Genomic DNA, 23824 nt, shown 5'->3' with positions numbered 1-23824 from the left:
TTTTGATAGCTCAATCGTGGAGGGTCGTAAGCTAATACACCATTTTTTAAGATTTACATGTCACAAATTACTCCAAACTACTCGCGTATACTTTTTCCAATATTCACGAAACGCTGTATACATATTGCTATTATGATTGCACATATTTCAAATTGCCTTCCATTAGCCCCGCCCCCCAGAAAGTCGGCCATCTGGAAAAATGTGCGTTTCTCATCCATTTTAAGGACATTTCTGCAAACTCCTCATAGGGGAATGATCGGAAAAATTTCAATCCAGGACAACTTCAACGCATATCCAATGTCATGCTACATTGAGAAGGAATAGTTATTCGCTCAAACGGGGAGCTCGTAGGCTAACGAAGAATGTACCATTTTTGACCAATTATGTCAGATAAGCTACTGAGACCTGCCTGTCTGCCTGGCACATCAACTCTCTCACACACACACACACACACACACACACACACACACACACACACACACACACACACACACACACACACACACACACACACACACACACACACACACCTACTGTTAGTCCAACAACGCCCTTTGCTGGCGGCATATTCATTACAACAGACACCTATACACTCCCTAACTCTACTCTTTATTTGTAGATATCTCCTAAAGCCTACAAATAAAGTGTGAAATGTAGGCTTGTTACATTTATTATTGAGCGATATATATTATACACACTGTTCTGCTTTTCTGCGGGTACTTCAAAGAGATTCAGGCTTTGTAGATTGTAGCCAACTTTCCGTGAAACATAATAAAGAGGCCTCAAGAGATTCATGACGGTACCTTGTGTATGTCCTTAGTGTGTCCACGTTGTTGCTCAATGAGCGCAGGTTTGTGAGAATGATGGATGGAAGTGGTGGCCGGCTGAATCTCTGCCGTAGGCGATTCTGAACGCCTCCCCTCCTTCCTCGTCTCTATTTCCTGGTGTTTCTAAGCGGCTCCCGAGGGATTTCATCCAATATCGAAGAGCACAGGTGGTTTGGTGTATTCGTAGGAAGCCGATCGCATTGTAGCTCTAGCATAGCCTCGCTATGTAGCAGCGTAGAGGCCGGGGTTCCTCGCCATACCTGTTCGTGCTGTCACTCAGGTGTGTCTTGGAAAGTTGAATGGCCAGACATGGTCTGCAGAAGGCAAATGTAATCCACAGGATCAAAAGTCTCAAGTTACTGGGGTGAGAGTCAAGCAAGTCAAGTCCTACGAAATCCTGATGAATAACCCCAGTTTCCGCATTTAAATCAGTTAAAAGACAGTGGTTATGAAACTAGGGTTTTATTTTCAACATTAACAACAATGGAGAGTGGGGCTCTGAAATCATAAAACGGGTAATAGGGGGAATAATTGGGCAGTTCTGTGTTGGTGTATAGAGGTGCGCGTGTGTGTATAGAGGTGCGCGTGGTTAAAACGTAGCAGCCTGCGGTCGCTGTTCTAATGAAGGTAAACAGAGTGAAGGCACAGCTCTTTGCAGTTGGTGCTGCTCTTCTGAGATTCTGCTGAGTTACACGTTACTGCCTCCTGGTGCTGCAGAAATTTCATGAAGTGAAGGAGGTTTTCCAACAGCTGTGGGCAGCAAATACTGTGAGTCACAGACATGAATACATAGGCCCATTCCCAAACCGCCCCCTACACCCTACCCCTCCGTTTGCGCGTTCACGCGAAGGGTCCGCCATATTAAGGGCTGTTCCAAAGCAACGAGTGTGGAACGGTGTGGAGGGGGAGTGCGCTATCAAGCCCTCAAACAGCGAGTCTGCAGCAGTGCTGACTTGAGACCGGTCTCTACCTGACCGTAGTCACGCTGTGTGTGTCCGTCGGGAAACAAGCTGTTAAAAATTAGTTCCAGCAAACATCCACTGATAAATTGCGATGTTAACAACCTCATGATAACCTCATATGTTTTTAACTTAGGATCATACCTGTGTTTAGTCTAGAAAAAGGTAAAATTGTGCATTTTATTATAAAGTTGTGTATATTTACAGACCGTTGCAAAAACTAAGAAGCTTATAAACATCAGGTTTAAAACTAAAAGAGCTTTGAAACACAATGAAAGATGTTTGGAGTTTTATTTTAGTTATTAATTTAAAATTGTTGTCTAAGAGATGCTGATTTGAAACCATTGTTACATACAGTTACGGCATTTTCTGTTTCTGCCGTAGAGAGGGGAGGCCGTCCCAAAGCTTGCTGCTGTATTTACTCCCTCCATCTGACAGGTGGGTTTACTCCCTCCATCTGACGTTGAGCTGCGAGTGTGGCTACAGACGGAGTTCACTCCGACCGTCACGGAGGGGTAGGGTCGAGGGAGTGGTTTGGGATTGGGCCTTAGGTCAAGGCAGACTGGTTCACAGACTCTAATGTTTTGCCGATCCGGTGCTTGAACAAATAACTCTACACCCCTGGCCGAAATGTCCCTAAAATGAAGTCCGAGTTTGAAATGTATCTCAAATAATGTATGTATTTGCCCACATAAACAGAACAGTCTGCAATGAAACGGCTGTCTCCTGTGCGCTCCACTTCCTACTTTCTCCTGCGAACTTTCTCTCTTTTTTTTTCATTGCCCTCTAGGGGCTTAGTACAATGCAAATATTTTATTTTAAAAAGTAAAGTCCTTTCGAGTCATCTGTCTCAAGCCTAAGTCAAGTCTCAAGTCATGAATTCAAAGTCTAGTCGAGTCTTTTATCAATGTTAGTCAAGCATGTTTCAAGTAATAAAATATGCGAGTGAAGTCATGTGACTCGAGTCCCCCACCTATGGTATATACTTTGGTTAGAATATTGCTGTATTACTGTATCAAATATAATACAAATATAATAAAAACAAACAGTTGATAAGTAGTATTTTGTTAACTCAAGGTTTATTTTAAATGAGTTTTTATTGTGATAACTTGTGTATTTATGCTTTTTAGATTGACTTTCTCTCTTTCTCTGTCCATCTGTTCTAGAAACTGAAAGGAAGAGAGAGACGTCACAGCTGTCAGCAATGTGACAAATCCTTTACAGCATCTGGAAATTTAAAGAGCCACCTGCTTATTCACACAGGAGAAAAACCGTATAGCTGTGAAGAGTGTGGGACAACTTTCACCAGATCAGATACTCTCAAATCACATCAACTTATTCATACTGGAGAAAAACCTTACAGCTGTGAAGAGTGTGGGACAACTTTCAACAGATCAGATTCTCTCAAATCACATCAACGTATTCATACTGGAGAAAAACCGTACAGCTGTGAAGAGTGTGGGACAACTTTCACTACATCAGGTGCTCTCAAAATACATCACCGTATTCACACTGGAGAAAAACCATACTGGTGTGAAGAGTGTGGGACAACTTTCACTACATCAGGTGCTCTCACAAAACATCACCGTATTCACACTGGAGAAAAACCGTACAGCTGTGAAGAGTGTGGGACACCTTTCACTACATCAGGTGCTCTCAAAATACATCACCGTATTCATACTGGAGAAAACCTGTACAGCTGTGAAAAGTGTGGGAAAACTTTCACTACATCAGGTGCTCTCAAAAAACATCAACGTATTCATACTGGAGAAAAACCGTACAGCTGTGTAAAGTGTGGGACAACTTTCACTACATCAGGTGCTCTAAAAAAACATCAACGTATTCATACTGGAGAAAAACCGTACAGCTGTGTAAAGTGTGGGACAACTTTCACTACATCAGGTGCTCTCAAAACACATCACCGTATTCACACTGGAGAAAAACCGTACTGTTGTGAAGAGTGTGGGAAAACGTTCACTATATCAGATCATCTAAAAAAACATCACCGTATTCACACTGGAGAAAAACCATACAGCTGTGAAGAGTGTGGGACAACTTTCACTACATCAGGTCAGCTCAAATCACATCAACGTATTCATACTGGAGAAAAACCATACAGCTGTGAAGAGTGTGGGACAACTTTCACTACATCAAGTCATCTCAAATCACATCAACGTATTCATACTGGAGAAAAACCGTACAGCTGTGAAGAGTGTGGGACAACTTTCACCAGATCAGACACTCTCAAATCACATCAACGTATTCATACTGGAGAAAAACCTTACAGCTGTGAAGAGTGTGGGACAACTTTCACTACATCAAGTGATCTCAAAAAACATCACCGTATTCACACTGGAGAAAAACCGTACTGGTGTGAAGAGTGTGGGAAAACGTTCACCAGATCAGATGCTCTCAAATCACATCTTCGTGTTCACACACTCTTAAAACCATAGTGGTGTTAAGAGTGTGGGAACACTTTTTCTTAAAGTATTCACCTTAGTGTGTGTGTGTGTGTGTGTGTGTGTGGTGGCAGCAGCACATATCAGACCCGTGCCGGGGGGCGGGGCCACATGACCAGGCCCTTTAAACCCAATAAAGCTTGACATTATATCGGGAGTCCGGGGTGGTAATCTGACGCTCATGCGTAAAAAGTCGTTCAGTCAAGATTACAATTTAAAACAACGTTTGAAATAAAAGTAACCAAAGAAAAGGTGTAATATTTAAGATTTCGTTTCTACAAAGGTTATAGAAACAAAATATATATCAGATTATAATATAATATGACATAAAGTCCAACAAACCACAAGGACAAAGAAAACAGCCTAATAATATGACTACATTTCTGACACACCATTCACCATGGATAGCCACCAGCCACCATGAGATGACAGAGCAGTGTATAGTCAAATTGGCACGGCGGCCCACATTAAAATTGGCACGGCGGCCCATACGTGTGTGTGTGTGTGTGTGTGTGTGTGTGTGTGTGTGTGTGTGTGTGTGTGTGTGTGTGTGTGTGTGTGTGTGTGTGTGTGTGTGTGTGTGTGTGTGTGTGTGTGTGTGTGTGTGTGTGTGTGTGTGTGTGTGTGTGTGTGTGTGTGTGTGTGTGTGTGTGTGTGTGTGTGTGTGTGTGTGTGTGTGTGTGTGAAGTGTGTGTAGTGTAGCTAAGGTGAAACCTGGGAGTGGAAGGAGGAGAGATAGAGAAGAGGAGGATATTTTTGTCTGTGTGACCCAATGCGACAATTAATGTGACACTTAAATCATATTCAATCATAACTAATCATATACATTATAATAGCCATTGTTTAAAGACTTAAAAAAAAAAGTAACTCACCAATTAATGTGACACTTGAGCCTGTTTCTCCCTCATCAGTTTTGTGAGTCTGGGGGAGATTGTTGCAACAGCTGTGACCAGGTTATTCTCCAAGTTGAGTCTGTTCCTGTGTTTAGTCTTGATGTGGGTCATGGCGGAGAATGTCACCTCACACAGGTATGTGGACCCAAAAGGCAACAGTTCATTCAGGGCATGTTTCCCCATTTCAGGATACTCCTTCTCCACACCACACCAGAACTGTCAGTGGTGTGCTTGAGTACCTCATCTTCAATCAATCAATCAATCAATCAATCAATGTTTATTTATATAGCCCAATATCACAAATGTTACATTTGTCTCAGTGGACTTTACAGTTTGTATCTTCAGGCTCCTATCTGAGGACACATCTATGAGGTCTTCTTGCAGTCTGGCGGGAATGCTGCTGTTAATGCACGTCACAAATGGATTACGCACCCAGTCCAGTGTGGATGACTTGTTGTCAATATCAGGGAAGTAGGAGTTGAACTCATTCTTGAGCTTGGACAAATGTGTGTGTACTATTTTCACAATTGGAGCTCTGTCACATTCACCAGTAGCAATGTATGCGTTCAGCTGCAGGGAACAACTTGTATCCCCTTTTTCACATTTGCTCTGCCAGAGCTTGATCTTCTCCATGAATCCACACACTTTGTCATACAAGCTAAGAACATTTGTGTCTTTACCTTGAAGAGAGAGATTCAGCTGGTTGAGTTTGCTGAAAATATCAGAGAGGTATCCCAGCCGAGCTACCCAGTCAGCGTCGTCGAACATAGCCACAAGTGGGTGTGTGTGCTCCGACAGAAATGCCCTCACTTCATTGCGTAGCTCGAACAGCCGCTGTAACGTCTTCCCTCGGGGTAACCAGCGGACGTCAGTGTGAAGCAGGAGCTGTTTATGTTCTGACCCACCGTCTTCACAAAGTGACTGAAACAGTCTATGATTCAAAGGCCTGGACTAGCTCATTAGCTCAGTAGCTCATTACAGATCTCACCGGTGGATATCGATTTTATGGCTTTCCAAAATGTCCTAGGATTATTTAGGTTTTCTGTGGTAACTGACAGATAGTACTTTGATTTAGCACTTTTGACATGTGAAATGAAGCTATGCCTTAGCTGCCTAAAACGCAGCCATTCTACCTCTGAGCCCGATTTCCTATAGCCTTTGCCCAGGCCTTGTTTCTCTCATGAAGGAGACTAGACAGTTCAGCAGAAAACCAAGGATTGTCTCATCCCTTTACTCTAAAATGTACGCAGGGGTGCTTGTCTATCAATGATCTCCATAAAACCAAGATAAAAATAAGACCATGCCGTTTCTACATCAGCACACAGATCGATTTTCCCCCAATCAAACCCAAACAGATCATGAACAAAACTCTGCTCCACAAAATGTTTTATGTCTCTCTTAATAATAATATGAGGTTGAACCTTAGTGTCCCTAATTGTGGCTACAATACAGTCACTCACATCATTCGCAAATACTCCCACAGATGAGTATTTATAGGGAACATTAGTTAGAATGAGATCAATTAGGGAGGATTTACTAGGTGACTTAATGTTAGGGCGAGTAGGACTGTCAACAATCTGAGTAACATTTAAAGAGATACAAAGGTTTTTAAAATCCTCTGACACTGCAGTTAACCAGTCCCAAATAAAATCTCCAAGTAGCACTATTTACTTGTAGTCTAGCTGCGATTAAAAGATTTGCTAGCGAAGACAAGGAATCCTTGACAGCTGAGTGGGGTCTGTAACAGCCCACCACCATGACCTGTTGCCCCTTTGCCACTTCTACATTTAAGGCTAAATATTCGAATTGCTTACTGATAGATTTGGAAACTAATGTGGATACACTGAACTTATTCTTAACATAAATGTCCTCTTAATCGACACACATACATTGTCATCTACTTTAGAATCACCGGAAAAGTCTGCGAGAGTGTGATTTGAGCTTAAGAAGCAGTCCTGAAGAACCATCATCGCAGGAAAACAAAAAAGACAAACCTATTTGGTCGAGCAGATTGTCTGTGACAAGGCAACCGGTAATTGTTTGTGTAACACATCCACACCTTTGCAGGGGATGCCCACTGCAGGTGGCAGAACAGACCTGAATCCAGTAGTCTTCTCAGAATGACTAGAGATCTTCTCATAGTCCAAAACAGTTAACAGGCACAGCAGAATCCCGATATGGGCCATTTACCCAGACCAGCACACAGTATCCGCGATGTTCCTGGGGCAAATCAGCACAGCAGCAAAGGACAGGCAAAAGCAGCAGCGTGGAAGTGCTCCGGTCCCTCCGTGGGATCCCCGGGGTGAAAGGTCTCCTCAGCAAGCAGCACACGACACCGCAGCACACGACAGGTGGGAGCAGGCCTCCGCAACAGCAGAACCAGGACAGGTGGAAAGCAGGCCCCAGCCGTGGTAAAATCCTCCTCCGCACAGCAGCACACGCCCGGTGGAAGCAGGCCAAGCCCAAAGCGTGGAGCCACTCGGTCTCTCCGCGACGACTCCGGGGTAAAAACCTCCTCAGCACAGGTGGGAGCAGGCCTCCGCAGATCGCAGGATTATTCATTGACTTTGAAAACATCCATTTATTGGAGAAAATAAATGTGAACAGTATGTTTTTAACAGTTGATTACCCTGAACTTTATGTATAATTCAACTGAAAAACCAAAAAATAATAATAATAAAAAAATAATCGTTTTATTTCGATTACGTTTTCGTAATCGTTGCAAGCCATAATTGTAATAGCGATTTAAAATACGATTAATTGAGCAGCCCTAGGCTCCAGTACTTTTCCATTGAGTCAGGGGCCTCCTGTGTACAACCTGCTGTGAGTGAAGATAGTGATAAACTGTTGGGAAAATACTGAATGTCCTCTTCCAATATCAGAGTAACATGATAACAAAGGTATCCCAACTGTAGCTGTGAACATGACAGGATGTGTGATTACCGAGAAGAGCATCAGGACTGTTTTAGGAATATGATAGCTATGTGATTAATATGATGATTCAGCCTCTATGGAGATAGACATGTGACAAGCATGCTCATTTCTGACATGGAGCTAATCTGAACTAAACATTGAATACTGCTTTGAACTGGCATTTCTGCATCTTGTCACTGTAACACCCTCTCTTGTATTTAAGGCATGTGAAGGACACTGTTCAGGAACTAGTTGTCCCATGCAACCTCTGTTTGTGATGACTACTTCCATTCTTGCAAGGATAATCTACGCACACACTGTACCACACACACCTACACCACACACACGCACAGCTCCTAACTTAAAGCATATAATCAGGCTACAGCCGTTGTGTATTTTATTATGTGAAGCACTAAATGGTTTTAGAAAAATATCGACTCTTTGTTTGTAGATATCTACTAAACTAAAGCAAATAAAGAGAGTAGGCCTGTTATACTGAGTGATATTATACACACTGCTCTGCTTTCTGCATGGACCTCACAGCTGTTCTCTCTGGAAACATCACATAGCGATGAAAGCAGTTAATAAAATAATATCCAGGGGATGCATGCAGAGCTGTCATTGGCTGAGATAAGTCCGGCTGTGTGACTCTTTGAAACATCTCTGTTCCCGGAAATGCATCCACGAAGGAGCCGTGGAGGACCCATCAGTGTATCCTCGGTTATAGCTCCTCGGTCCTCGAAGTGCATTTAGAGAAATTAGATGTCCTTCAACATGGCGAGCTGAAATTAATTTCCGGGTCACTACCGGAGGACCGAGGAGTCGAGGAGGGGGATTTGATGAAATGAGAAAGGGCCCCAGTGTGCCATGGAGCTCGAACGGAAGGGGAGGGACTTCGTAGCTCCCATGGACCGGAAGTAGATGGGCGTAACTTTAAAGTTCTTTGCAATCTGCAAAAAACCAATAGAGTCTGTATGCAGACCACAGCAAGGAGGCGGATCCTATAGGGGGTGGATCCTATAGGGGGGAGGCGTTTTTTAAAGGGTTATGAATCCCGCCCCCCACGTATTTCTTAAAGGTATATGACGCTCTGTTTCTCATTTATTTTAATGCTTTGAATGAATCATAAACGAACTTTGAAAAATTATAATTATAATTAATTTGCATAAAGAATGAAGAGTATACAACCCACAGAGAAGACACATTAATTGACCTATTGACAGATCATAATGAATACAGAGTCAATTTGATAGTTTATCATAACATAGGATACATTAAACTCATAAATTGTAGGCATATCATTTTTTACTGTTTGTGCAGTGGTAGTAATTATTATTCAAATCAATCAACTACGTTTTATGGAAGATATTGCTGTATATCATTTAACAACATGAGTAGAGGTTTCTGTACACCTAAAATACTGAAGTTGAAGTTACTGTCCTGATGTGTATCATTCATTTGTTCATGTTGTGTCTGGTGGTAAGATTAATTAATTAACGTATTTATTATTTTTGAAACATTACAATACACATCAAATACTAAACATGAAATGTATAGTACATACCAATACATTGTACAAAGGAAAATATATACAGTACATACAAAGAGGAAAGTCTTCATTAAACATAAACATTTATTGGGTGTTCTAATTCAGCAACCACACAATATGTGCCCAGATTTAATTATCTCTGACTTCATCAACCAAAAGATCAATTGTGATATTTAACATGAACTCAGAAAGAAAAACACACTGTCTGCCTTATACAACATTTGTTGGTCATCTTTGAATATCCTCCAAGTTTTGTAGATGGACAATTTTTCTATTATTAGTATAAGGTGTACACGAGGCTATATATTTCACTATGGGGTGTGTTAAGACCCAGAATGATATTTGGCTATTTCTGTGTAAATTCCACTTTGAACAGAGACAAGATAAGGGCAGCAACTTGAGTTGCCCAAGCATCGACATGAAACACACATAATGGTCTGTCTCCTCTGTGACCAAACAAACAGCACATAGAGGAGTAGGGACAAGCTTCCATTCATACAGGTTTTACATATTTGGAAGAATGTCATGTAATATTTGAAAATGGAATTCTGGCAATTGACCCTCTGGAGAAATTGTCTGTAGCTGCCATACATTATTTGACTTGCTGTTTGTCAACCACAGCTTCCCAGTACGTCTGTATGTATGATGTCTGCTTATATTGTTTTACAATGACATCCTGTCAGAACCATGTGTACATTGTCAATGTAATCTTATTCAAAGGAAGAATCAGAGCATAATAAATGAAGCGGTAATACACTAATACTTGCTATGCACCCAATGTCTGATGCATTATGAACATTTTTATAATGTATTATAATCAGCTTATAACACTGTATAATTATAGTTATAAGAACTCATTAATGCTCATAAATGAACTAGTTGATGTGGGATTCAACAATAGTAGGACTCAAGTGTCTCCATTCTCTTATGTAGGGTGTGAGCTTGCTTTAGTGAACAGGACTATGAAGCACAGCTTCCCAGTATGTCTGTATGTACAGTATGATGTCTGCTTGTATATTGTTTTACAAGTACATCCTGTCAGAGCCATGTGTACATTGTCAATGTAATCTTTGGGTTTTGCTTCTATTATTTAGAAGCAGGAGCCATTTTTTAGGGATTGCCTTTCTAATAATGAATAATTCACTTACCCAATTCCTTTTATCCTGAAGCTTATGGCATATCTTTATTGCAAATTATACCTGAGTCAATCCAATGTTGATACATTAATGAATTTCCTCTAAGATCCGTTATATACTTAGATCCCCAAATGGTCTGGTTTCCAACCTCATCTCCTGTACGGCTCCTTTAGTGTTCCACCCCCTGCTTTCTGCCAGCTAGCCCATCTTTGAATGACACATTGATAGAAAGAAGGAATCCCTGTTAAAATCAAGGTCTTTCCGAATCAATTGAGAAATAGTTTAGGCAATAGCTTCCAGTCCCCTGATGTTGGGTGATTGATCCATAATACGCTTCAACCAACCATAATGAAGTGCTTCTCTGTGAGATAAAAATATATAGCATTTTAAACCCTGTCTCATAATCTCCAGTGATAACTGATCTTTTTCAATTGTATGCCTCTTTCCAGACCAAATAGTCTAGGGGTAAGATGAGTAACTTGGCTTTGGATAAGTTGAGCCTATAAATAAGGGAAAATACTGTACTGTACACCACATGGCTTTAATAAATACATATTGTTTATGAGGAGAGAAAAGCTGTGTTTTTCATCAACGCATATATGAAAGGAAGTTACATCAACACACATAAGATAATTGCATAACACAAATTCCCCTTAAACCTTCATCTTATTCAAAGGAAGAATTAGAGCATAATAAATGAAGCGGTAATACTGGCTATGCATCATACTTATAATGTATTATAATCAGCTTATAACACTATAATTATTGTTATAGGAACTCATTGATGCTCATAAATGAAGCAGTTGATGTGGGATTCAGCAGTAGTAGGATTCAAGTGTCTCCATGCTCTTGTTCTGAAAACGTATGTAGGATTTAGAAGGCGTTTTTAGAATCGGCTATACAGTTATACAGAAGGACCAGAGTTTGCTCTGAATAGGAAGTGTTTTAAGGAAGATTTCAGAATCCATGGTGTAGGACTAAAACACATACACGCATATTACAATCACTCACTTAGACTGGCCTCCAATGTGTTAAAATAAGAGACAGATCAGTGTCCCTTATGGGGTTAATTAGGGTTGGGCTTGGGGCTAGGGGTAACGATAGTTTTGAGGGAACATAGGGCTGACTGTAGGTATGCTCCCGTGTATGACAGTGCAAAATGTTTGCATATTCTTTGACTCCTGTTGTCTATTATTCTGTGTTAAAGTAGTAATAGTCTGTCCTTTAACACAGTTACATATCTGCCCGGTACAAATGTTTAAGTGAACAGCTTGACCTGTATCTGTTTTTGTGTACTTGTCTAGGCGGATGATGTGTCCCTTCAAAATGTGGCAGGCAAGACAGTTTTCTGAATCTTCCATCAATGATTGCTATTAAAAATCATTGCTATCTGAAACATTAAAATACAAGGTTATTTAATTTTCAACAGTGTAATAAATCAGAACATACGATTTTCATCAGCATCCTGGTCTGTACAAAGAGCAGTTAGCACTGTTGAAAAAAGGACACATATATGAGAGAAGTATAAAAGTTTATTTTGTATAACATGTAAAGCCTAGAAACACAATATTTGTATGCACAAATTACTCAAGTATAAAGACATCAGCCCATTGTGTCCGATGACAGCGGAAGGAGAGAGCTGGTTAGGAAGGCGTAACTCCTTTTCCCCGCAGCGTTCCATAACTTAAGCATTGGTCTGTTTATAGGAAAACATATGCAGCACTGTGCAGTTGTGGAGGATGCAGGACTTAAACATAAGTATGATTAAAACGAGCTACGCCATTACCCTCTCGACAACTAAAGTAAACAGATATTATTCTAAACTGTATTAAAGTAAACAGGTATTATCTTGAACTGTATTGAAGTGAACATGTATTATTTGGGACTGTTTTAAAGTAATCCTATATATATAAACCTTCTCACACTTACACTCAATGACCCAGATACCCTGCTACACACACATACACCTCTTTACATCAGCACACACACACACATAATAATATATTTTATTTCTATAGCGCTTTTCTTGAACCCAAAGACGCTTTACATTTGGGAGGGAGGGTAGACAAACAAAACAAAACAAAGCCAAAAAGAAACAAAACAAAACAGAAAAGCAGTCAGGAGGAAGTTGATTGAGAGGGGGGGGGGGGGGCTTATGGATACAGAGTTGAAGAGGTGGGTTTTGAGGCGGGACTGGAACAGGGTGAGGGACTCAGACTCACGGAGGTATTGGGGGAGGGAGTTCCAGAGCTTCGGGGCTGCCACAGAGAAGGCTCTGTCCCCGAAGCTCCGGAGTTTGGCCTTGGGGATGGAAAGCAAACCGGCTGAGGTGGATCTGAGGGACCGGGGTGGTTGGTAGAGGATGAGGAGGTCAGTGAGGTAGGGGGGGGCCAGATGGTGGAGGGCTTTGAAAGTGAGGACCAGGAGTTTGTCGTGGATGCGGTGTGAAACGGGGAGCCAGTCATGATTTGGTGTGGGTGAGGAGTCTGGCGGCTGCGTTCTGGACACGCTGGAGTCTACTGAGGGAGGTGGAGCTGATGCCGTAGAGGAGTGAGTTGCAGTAGTCAAGGCGGGAGGAGATGAAGGCGTGAATGAGTCGCTCAGCTGCAGGGCGGGTGAGAGAGGGACGGAGTTTGGCAATATTGCGGAGGTGGAAAAATTAGGTTTTTACAACTTGACGGATGTGGGGCTCGAGGGAGAGGGTGGGGTCAAATATAACGCCAAGGTTGCGTGCCTGGGTGGAGGGGGAAACAGGGGTGCCATCAATGGTGACTGTCAGGTTGGGGGTTTTGCTGAGGGTGGATTTGGGGCCGATGAGGAGGAGTTCAGTTTTATTGCTGTTGAGTTTGAGGAAGTTGTGTTGCATCCAGGATTTTATTGCAGTCACACAGGATTCGATGTGGGTGAGGGGGGGGGGGGTTGTTCACCTCCTCTCACCAGCACACACACATGTTCTTTTCAAGGTTCTTTCTGGGGACAATATAATCTCAAGCACCAACATATCTGTGTACAATGTTTGATACCAATATATCTGTGTACAATGTTTGATTGTTTGGGAAGGAATAGTTTGTGTGAAATCTTCCTTGGGAAATTAAAGGAGTGAAGTTAGGTGGAAGATAAAGATTGACTTTGCCTTTGTCTACTCACGCTCTGTTCAGAAGTAATGTACCAATATATCTGTGTACAATGTTTGGTTGTCTGGGAAAGAATAGAGTTTGTGTGAAATCTTCCTTGGGAAATTAAAGGAGTGAACTCAGGTGCAAGAAGGAAGTGAAGTGACTCTCCGCCCCAAATATGTCTATATATAGTGTTGTTTATTCATGCAAAAGGCCCCCCTGTTTCTGATTGGCTGGTCCCGATACCTGTATCGCACAGCAGTAGAACTGGGAGTCCAGAGTACTCTGTAACTTGTATTGATGTTTTTTACCATTAAAATCAGATTATTGTTATAACTTTTATGCCGGTGTTTTGAACTCCTTCTCTTATTAATCTGACCAGGCTCATCTAACGGACGGCGCGGAGCAGAGGTGGGCTTTAAGCCACCACTACTGTGTTTGCTTCTACACAACAAATACATTATTATTATCAACAGACAGAACAGACGTGACTAGGAACTCTCAAGTAAACACGTGGCTCATAACCCTTTAGGAAACGCCCCCTGCCTGCGGTATCCAGACCCATCTCCCAAAAACCGAGAGAAGAAGAAGAAGAAGAAGAAGAAGAAGAAGAAGAAGAAGAAGAAGAAGAAGAAGAGTGGATTTAACACACGCAGAGGTTTCATTAAGTGTATTTACACCTGTTAGCTACAGTTAATCACGAATCAGAAGTTATCTTATTTAACACAGCTGTAATATTGGAAGAAAGAAACTCACAAAAAAACTTTAAAATGTGCGCCAAAAATAGTCTCAAATTATCTTTAAATAAAGGCTAAAAGCTATTGGATAACAGCTAAAGTCTAAAAGCCATCGGCTAACAGCTAAAGTTAAAAGCCATCGGCTAACAGCTACAGTCTAAAAGCTAAAGTCTAACATGTAACGTCTAAAAGCTATCGGCTAACAGCTACAGTTATTATTCCAGTTCGGCTCTGGGTGAGTAACAGTTGATTTGTAAAGCTAAGCTGACTTTATTTTAGTTATTTATTACACCAGTTGTCTTTAAGACAGTTTGAGTTGTTGTGTTGGTGCTCTTTACCATAGATATAGTTTTAAATATATGCTTATTAGCATCGCCATTCACTGTGACGCAGCATTTTTCCCATTGAAATGAATGGGGTTCTTCAGTTAGCAGCTAACGCTAAGCTAAGCGACGGTTTAGCTCATTAGATAAATAGATATACTTTATTTAAATAATTATTTACCTTAAACTGAGAAATGATTGTGTCACAGCAGAAGTGTTTTCAGGCATTACACAAGTTAAGCATATTTAAAAGATACTGTAGCGACCCTGCATAGGATGTCCAGGGTGTCACTCAGGCATCCCCCGTCTCTCTGCCAATCATAGAGCTGCACAGTGATGCTGGTTGAGGTGCGGGCCTGTGGTTGGGGGAGCGGACGGGGGAGGGCGGGGAGTTGTGACGTAGACACTGCTATATATATATGTGTAGGGGTAGGAGTTAGGTTAGTGTGAGGTAGAACCCACAAAGTGTACATGTACCTGTGATCATCTGTTGTCAAACAAGAGTTATTAAAGCCTAATAACGAGAAGCCTGTTTCCGACTCACCTTGTGAACGCTACATTGGTGTCAGAAGTGACTTTTCGAACGGAGGACGTCTATCCTGACGGGAGTCCGTAACTGCGTCACGGAGCTAGCCGGGAAGCTAGCGGAGATGGAAAAGTTCAGCAAGATGGGAGTGAAGCAGGAAAGTAGTGATGAAGAGGAAGATGGAGCATGCGGGTGGTCGAAGGACATGAGTAGAGACTTCATGAGTGCACGGGAGGCGAGAGAGCGCCTGAGAGAGTCGGCGGTGAAGATCGCGGGAATGTCTTCGTCTTCAGCGGCATTTCGCGCCATTTCCAAGCTGGATGTAAACAACAATGGCGGCGCCCATCAACCAGCAGCAGCCGCCGCCGGGTCCGTTAAAGGGATAGTGGAAATCCGCGAATTTTGGGTTTAACTTATGTATTTTTATTAAAAATAAGCATAATAAACAATTTTTTTTAATTTCATGCGCCTAGTTTCATTTTATTTTCAATTTTACTGCGCCCTCTCAATGAAACAAAATACTTCGGGAATCTTCGGGTGATGACGAGAGCATAGGAAGACGGGCACAAACAATGGCGGACATTCAATAGCATTTGCATGTGAATAGCCGACCTTTATTGTGGTGAATAGATGTGTTTTGTATGGCTGTAGTGCGACAGCAAATGCAGAGAATGGCGTATCGACGCATGCGTTTCCAAGAAACCCAGCCATTCGTCGTCAGTGGGTGAAATGTGTTCAGATAACACGGGCAAACTTCACGGAGCCGAAGCTGACGAGTAATTCGGCAGTCGTGTGCTCCCGTCATTTTACTGACGATTGTTTCGAGATTCCTCGGTCTCTAGCTCAAATTGAAAGTGGAATACATAAGAAGTGAGTATTTTATTATGTTTTCTTGTTGATTTAATGCATCATTAGCCTGTACCATTTTGTACAACGCCATTTATCCGGTACACAGTGTCGAATGTGTACACTACAGTCATCATATAGACATGATAGACTAACAGTACTGTGAGTACAGCCTACACTTGACAGGCAGCCTGGCTAGCCTAGGATTAGGACCCTACTACGTCAAAAGACCGATTGGCTCTAGCTGTATATCATGCTAGTATACAATTCATTTCAATTTATTCATGTAATTAATGCCCACAAGGCTGTTACATATACAATAATAAATGTGACAAGATAATTTATGTGAACCTGACCCTGGTATGTTATGAAATGTACCCTACATGGCATAGCCATAGGCCTACAGTACATGCATGCCAACTTTTGCAATATATAATATAGCGCCGAGAGCCTACTCCTAGTTACTGTGCTTTTTTCTGTGGGACCAGTACTACTACTACTACTACTACTCAGTCTAACTGAGTCTAACTTGTTTGTGCAGTTAAGATAGTAATAAGGGCATTTTTACCGTGTGTTGTGTGTAAAAAAGCGTTAGCATTAGTTAGCATTGTTTCGCTCAATGCTAATTCAAAGGCTTGGTATTACTCTTGTGTTTTTTCTAGCTAACAATTGTTCTTATTGTCAGTTAGCGGAGTTTCTTACCTTTAAAAGGGTATGAAACATTAATAGTTTCATAAATGTTAAGAAGCCCTGAGACATGTGAGAGAAAAAAAACTGTGGGAGGGGTCCACTGGGGGGACCTTCGGGCTTAACTGGTTAACAATGATTACTATTTGTAAAGGCTACAGGTGATCTTAAGATGCGTGAGCTATGCTTAGGGACCTACCAGTCAAGATTATTTGTGCGTAGGGGTGCATCATCTGGCGCCTGGTCCTGGTCATCCTCGCCATTGCCCATGCCGTGAACCATCACCTCGGGCTCGGGCTCGAACAAATAAGGACGTAATGGTCCATCGTCTGGCTCAATATTGTCACCATCGTCGCTTACTGAACCGGATTCAGATTCAGTTCCTAAAACGACATTTTCGTAGGAAAGCCGAGAGGATGTTTCTGACTCGCTATCATCACTGGATACCTCGTACAATCCTTCTTCTTTGTCTGGTATATTTGCCCTTCCACGTTCATTCTGCATAGACGCCATGGTTTGTTATCGTATCGTCTTCCTAAGTTTTCGTCACTTCCGGTTTGGCTGAGTCGAACATTTCGTTTCTAAAAAACTTCGGGGAAGCTGCAATAAAGTGCTTCTAACATGCGTAAGGCAATTATTATATTTTTTTAATCAGGTGTGATTGTTTTGGTACGTAATTATGCTTGTATATAAGTTCAAACGAAACTATTTGAGGTTCCATTTCCACTATCCCTTTAATGTTCTAAAATAGTTTGGGCCCCCGTGGTGAGGGTGTTTGGGGTGGCCAATAGGGTGGCCAGGATTCAGCTGGGGGTGGCCGTGGCCACTCCCAGCCACCCAGCTCCGCCACTGTCCTTGTTCTCACGGTGTTTATAGCCAACAGTGCCAGGTTACTGGTTCGAGAGTCCCCACTGGTGTTCCTCAGGTAGTTTTTCAAACGACGCAGACAAGAAAAACTGCGCTCACAGCTCACTGAGGTCACGGGAAGTGTCAGAGATATGCATATCAGTTTGTTCAAGTCTATAAATGCATCTCTGTATGGCCTCATGAGGGATAGAAACTCCTTGGTGCTGGTGATAGTATGTCCCTGTTCTTCTTTTCTTTGCAACAGCCGGCGAACTTGGTAAAGCTCTGCAGACAGGTTTTCCTCACTGATTCCATAGTGGCGGGCCATGGCAGTATCATTTTTTTGTCCAGAAATGATGTGTGTTTGGGGCTCAGGGCGGACACACCTCTCAGTACTTCATTGGTTTCTGTTGAAAAGCGACATTTCATCTCCATTAACAACCTGTCTATAACAGGATAGAACGAGTGTGTTCTCAGGTCATCTGTTTCTAAGCGTGCTCTTTCTAACGGGGCTTCCACTACAAACCCCTCCAGATGTCGAGATGTTTGGGCCCGCCTTCTCTCACGTTGCGTCTGTGGTGCAATTCCTGCCTTCACGCACAGACTTTCTGCTTCATTTCTGATTTCCCTCCACTTGTCCTCGGTCCGCTTTTCAGATATGGCAGTGGTAACAGACTGGGCCAGATCATCTGCCGCTTCAAGATCAAAAGTGGCGGACTGAAGCTGATCCGACATGAACTTGGTTGTTCTGAATACATCTTCGAAAATAATGAGATGTACAACAAATGTCTCGTCCATGATTGCACTGAGAGCTCTCGCCTCTGTCCTCCGGTGTGGATTTGACAGGCCGATGATGTCACGCAGGGTAGCCAGTATTACTGGGAGAGTTTTCTTGACTGCCCAGATTGCAGTATATTGGCATGCCCAGCGAGTATCACTCAGCTTCTTGAGTTCTACGCACTGTGCTGTTGGCTCGAGTTCCTTTTGTTTTTTCATGAACAGATCGTGCACCACTGACCCAGAGAAAAACTTGTAGAGCATTTGAAGTGTCTCAAAAAACTCTGCTGCAGCGTTGACATTATGCACACAGTCCACCAGCACCAAGTTCAGCCTATGAGCATGGCAATGTATATAAATTGCCTGTGGCACTTCTTTCCTGAACTCCATTGTTACATCCTGACATTACAGATGCTCCGTCATAGCCAACACAACCATTAATGTCTATATTACACTGACTGAGTGTAAGCTTTATGCTGTTTAGTAGTGAGTCTGCGTCTAACCCATCTGCTGGGGTGAAATGCAAGAATTCCTCATGCAACGTCTGAGGCCCCAGGTCATCTCCTTTACAGTGGCTGTAAATACCGCACGATCACTGAAATCTGTTCCTTCTTACTAATGTCTTTACTTTCATCCACCAAAACAGCAAAGTACTTTGCCTCCCCCACCTCATCACTTATTTATTTTCGTATCATATCAGCCATTATATCAAATAATTTGTTCTGTATGTCATGGTGAGTGTATTTGGCATTTGATGGATTGCTTGGCAATTTTTTATCCACTGTAACATCAAACATTTTGATGAGGTGCAAAAGCTCGATAAAATTACCCCTAGAGGAGTCCCCCTCGCTGTGCGATTCCCTGACAAGCGGAATAGCGAAGGCTTTCAACCACGGCCTGCATGTACTTTCGGTTCTCCATAACCAAAGCTGAATGTCCCTTGTCAATCATGTTTGCTATTTTTGAGCCACTTGTCTGTTTTTGTTTAAACTCACTCCATCTTTCCATGGCAAACTTGTGGGGTATTTTTGAAGAATTGGCCGTCTTGAGCCCTCTTGGGGATTGTTTCTTCTTCTTCTTCTTCTTCTTCTTCTTCTTCTTCTTCTTCTTCTTCTTCTTCTTCTTCTTCTTCTTCTTCTTCTTCTTCTCCTCCTCCTCCTCCTCCTCCTCCTCCTCCTCCTCCTCCTCCTCCTCCTCCTCCTCAGCAGGTGCAGCCGGGCATTTCAGCTCCTTCCTCCTCATCTCCATCCTCCCACGGCTTTTCTTGGTCCTCCTCCTTGTCGGTGACCGTGACACCTTCAGCCTCTGCCTCACGATGCCTATTATGTGCAGATTCAGAATCCCTCTCGCTTACACATGGACGTTTTAGGACTAAAAACGATCCATTTTTCACTTTGTTCAACATCCACGTTAGCTAATAATTTGACGCTCTAGCTAACAGGAAGTCACTCAAGTGTCGCAAAGTAATTTAGCCAATGGGTAGGTCAAAAATGTAATGGGTGCTGGCCATTGGCCTAATCATATCACCTGTGTTGGCTTTATGTTTTTGGTCAAAAATGAGTTTGATTCACATTTGCATTGATGTAATCAATACTTTTTTTCAGCCCCTGGTTGCCAACCTTTGGGTTCAGCTTGGAGTGATATTGTTTTGGTGTACAGTGTTACAAATGTATGAACATTAGGACAGGGTTGCCAACTTTGGGTACCTGGCTGGAGTGAGATTTTGATATCATGGGTTTAATTACACATATGCGCACTTAATGACTGCTATCGTGTCAGTAGCGGGACCTTAGCATATATAGGATATATACAATATTGGACACAGACTATAAAAGGCACAAAGTTTAATGTACTTGAATTATTATTATATATTATCATTATGTCCATCCATCCATCCATCTTCTCCCGCTTATCCGTGGTCGGGTCGCAGGGGTAGCAGTTCCAGCAGAGAGCCCCAAACGTTCCCTGGCCACATCAACCAGCTCTGACTGGGGGATCCCATACATGAAACACACACACAAACAAATCTACAGACTTACTCCGAACTGCCAAATATATTAATTAACACACTCTCCTATTATGCCTGATACTACAACTCTCATATACTCTTTGACTCTATGTTGGCCGAGTAGAACAATAAGCAGCAGACTTTTACTTTGTTATCATTTCTACTGGATCTTAGATCTGCGCATGCGCAATACCGGCTCCCACAGCTCAGCTGTCTGTTAACGTTGTTAAGAGTGGTGGGGGGGGGGAGGGAGCGGGTCGACAGCTGGAGCAGCTGTCAACTCAACATTGTAAATAAACAACCAAAAACGATCGCCGGTTCATCTTGTTTTTGGCGTGAGAATAGTTTGGGCAGCGTGAGAGCGATTGAGAGTGAAAGCGTGTGCCACACGCCCGATGCGTGAGAGTTGGCAACCCTGGACTGAATCATCATATCATTCCATCTCTTAACTCATGGACGTATCCATCTATGATCTAAACAAAAAATAAATCAATCAATCAACAAAAAACATAAAATAAATAAAACAAAAATCTATGATCTTTCCTGACCTAATGTTAAATTATTGTTCCTACCCCAGTTTCCCTCAGAAAGGTAACCAGTGCCTTTCTGGTAGCTCTCACTCCTTCTGTTCCCAGAATACCAACCCCTCTCCCTCTCCGCCTCTAAAACTTCATCCTTTAGTTTTTCTCTTTCCGCTTTATAGATGTCACAATGTAACAAGAAATGTTCCACATGTTCTTTAACTCCACAGTTCCTACACTTGTCACTGTCACTTTTCCCCATGACATACAGCTACCATTCAATGCTGTGTGATCCAGTCTGAGTCTAGCTATCGTGATTTCCTCCCTTCTGTTTCTTTCTTTATAAATATTATTTGTAATTGTCTTTTGTACTTTGTGACACTCTTTGCCTTTCTGGTCTTTCTCCCACCTCTTCTGCCAGATCTCCATCCCTTTCTTCTTAATTACTGCTTTTCCTTCTCCTTCTCCAAGTTGAACTGGTAAAGTTATTTCCTTTTGTAGTGCACTTTTTGCTCATTTATCAGCACACTCGTTCCCTTTCACCCCCTCATGCGCACTCGTTCCCTTTCACCCCCTCATGCACACTCGTTCCCTTTCCCCCCCTCATGTGCACTCGTTCCCTTTCCCCCCCTCATGCAGGCACCCAGCAGAACTGCAGATCTATACCACCTCTGTGAAGTCTGGACAGGCTATGATTAAGTTCTATGAGAATGTCTTCTCTAGTAGTTGTTGATTTTATGCTTTTTAATATGGACAATGAATCTGTGCATATCACCACCCTATCTGGTCTGACCTCTTCTACCCACTGCAATCCTATTATTACAGCAGCATTTCTGCTGTGTACACTGATAATTGATCAGACACTCTTTTTGAGATCGATATTTTAAAGTCTGGGATGTATATACCAACTCCAACACACTCTTCCTTGTTCTTAGAACCATCTGTGTACATTTTGAGGTAATTGTAGTACTTTTCGTTCAGGTACTCGTTTTAATTCCCACTTCATTTATTTGCCTCTCTTTTTTCCTTTCTATGATACTCACATCTATGTTAGCTTCTGGGAACAGCCATGGAGGAACACGGCTAAATGGGGTTGCTTTGGCAAGCGTGATGGTCTCCACTCCACATGCCCTCGTTCTCTCCTCACTCGTCCAGGCAAACCCACGCCCCTGGAACTTTGTATATTCCCAGCAATCCTGTAATATTCTGTTTGTGATATTTTCCTCTCCACTTCCTTTTAGCCTGACCCAGTATGACAGAGCAAGTCTCTCTCTTCTGATCTCCAGAGGCGTCTCTCCTGCTTCTATCAGAACTGCATTGACAGGGGATGACTTTATCGCTCCAATACACAGCCGCAATGCTTTATATTGTAGTTTATCCATTTTTAAGTTATGTTTTTACTGCTGCTCCATACGCTATACAACCTTAGTCTATTGTGGACCTCATCATTGATCTGTAAATGTCTATTAATGCTTGTTTGTCTGCGCCCCAGTTGCATCCAGCTACAGCTCACAATACATTTAATAATTTTTAGCATTTTGTTCCCACTTGTTTAATGTGTATTTTCCATGTGTAATTGCTATCAAACCACAGTCCTAAGTATTTGAACTCATTCACCTTTGTCATTGGACGATCATATAGTGTTAGCTGTTGGCCATCAATCTTGAGTTTATTTGTAAATACCATAAGTAGCATGACTTGCTTTCTGACATTTTGAATCCCCAGTTATATGACCACCTCTCCACTTTTTTTAATCGCTCTAGCTATATTCTCCATTACGTATGGGGCATGTCTTCCCCTCATCCAAATAGCCCCATCATCTGCGTATAGAGCCCATTGGATGCATGTGTCTAAGCATGTCAATATGTCATTAATCATGATGTTAAATAATATTGGACTGACTGCACTCCCTTGGGAATACCATTTTCTATTTCAAAATAATTGGAAATATCTGCTCCAACCTTTCCTCTAAATGTCCTGTCTGTTAAAAAGGCCCTTACCCAATTGAACATTCTCCCTCCCATACACATTCTACTCAATTTGATCAGTAATCCATCCCTCCACACAGAGTCATACACCTTTTCAATGTCAACTATTGCTATTATCTCTCATTTTCCACATCATTACTCACTCTTACTAATTCCACATCCAGAGCTGACCTATTATCCTGTCTTCTCCTTCACGTTTTCATTCTCTGCTAGCAACTGCTGTTTTTGTTGCCTATGAATATCACTGAGATGCTGCCCACTATGTACATCAACCTGGAATTTTAATGGATTTCCTTTTCCCACTCATCTGCTTAAACATGGACCAGACATCACCTAATGTTACTCCTCTGAACACAATTCTCTCCATGTTCTCTTTTTTGTGCATTTGATTGTCCTTCGAGCAGCTGCCCTTTTCCTTTGAAACTCCATAACATTATTAACTAATGTTATCTTGTTTTCTAGGGTTGCAGATTTCCACTATAATACAGTCTCATCAGGAGATTGCACCTCCCTATATGCCACACTATCTTTGGGAAATGACTGCAGGATCTCAGGTATGCAAAGTCAGAGACCAAGGTCCTGAACACTTCGCATACATTGACTGCACGACTTCAGGTCTGCGATGTGGACAGTACATCTCAAATACATCACTACACAACCTGTGGTATTTGAAAATAAGGGAATGACATGTTTATAATATGCTGCCAAACACA

General features: G+C 42.1%; 1 protein-coding gene and 1 pseudogene across 4 annotated transcripts in view; one reads left to right on the top strand and one right to left on the bottom strand.

The window, feature by feature from the left end:
* The window catches only part of LOC117547779 (zinc finger protein 420-like), a 389236-nt gene extending 384740 nt beyond the window's left edge, over positions 1–4496 (top strand). For 3 of the 4 annotated variants that reach the window (XM_034218598.1, XM_034218597.1, XM_034218596.1), the window contains one exon: positions 2953–4496. In XM_034218598.1, coding sequence (XP_034074489.1) covers positions 2953–4239 — 1287 coding nt within the window. In that variant the 3' untranslated portion in view covers positions 4240–4496. The remainder of the gene's footprint in view (positions 1–2952) is intronic. The other variant, XM_034218595.1, reaches the window with a different exon arrangement.
* The window catches only part of LOC117547782, a 253890-nt pseudogene that overhangs the window by 210813 nt on the left and 19253 nt on the right, over positions 1–23824 (bottom strand).

This window comes from Gymnodraco acuticeps, unplaced genomic scaffold, assembly GCF_902827175.1.
Source record: "Gymnodraco acuticeps unplaced genomic scaffold, fGymAcu1.1, whole genome shotgun sequence".
NCBI lineage: Eukaryota > Metazoa > Chordata > Actinopteri > Perciformes > Bathydraconidae > Gymnodraco > Gymnodraco acuticeps.
Note: the sequence above shows the minus strand (reverse complement) of the source record. Positions and strands in the feature narration are given on the sequence as shown.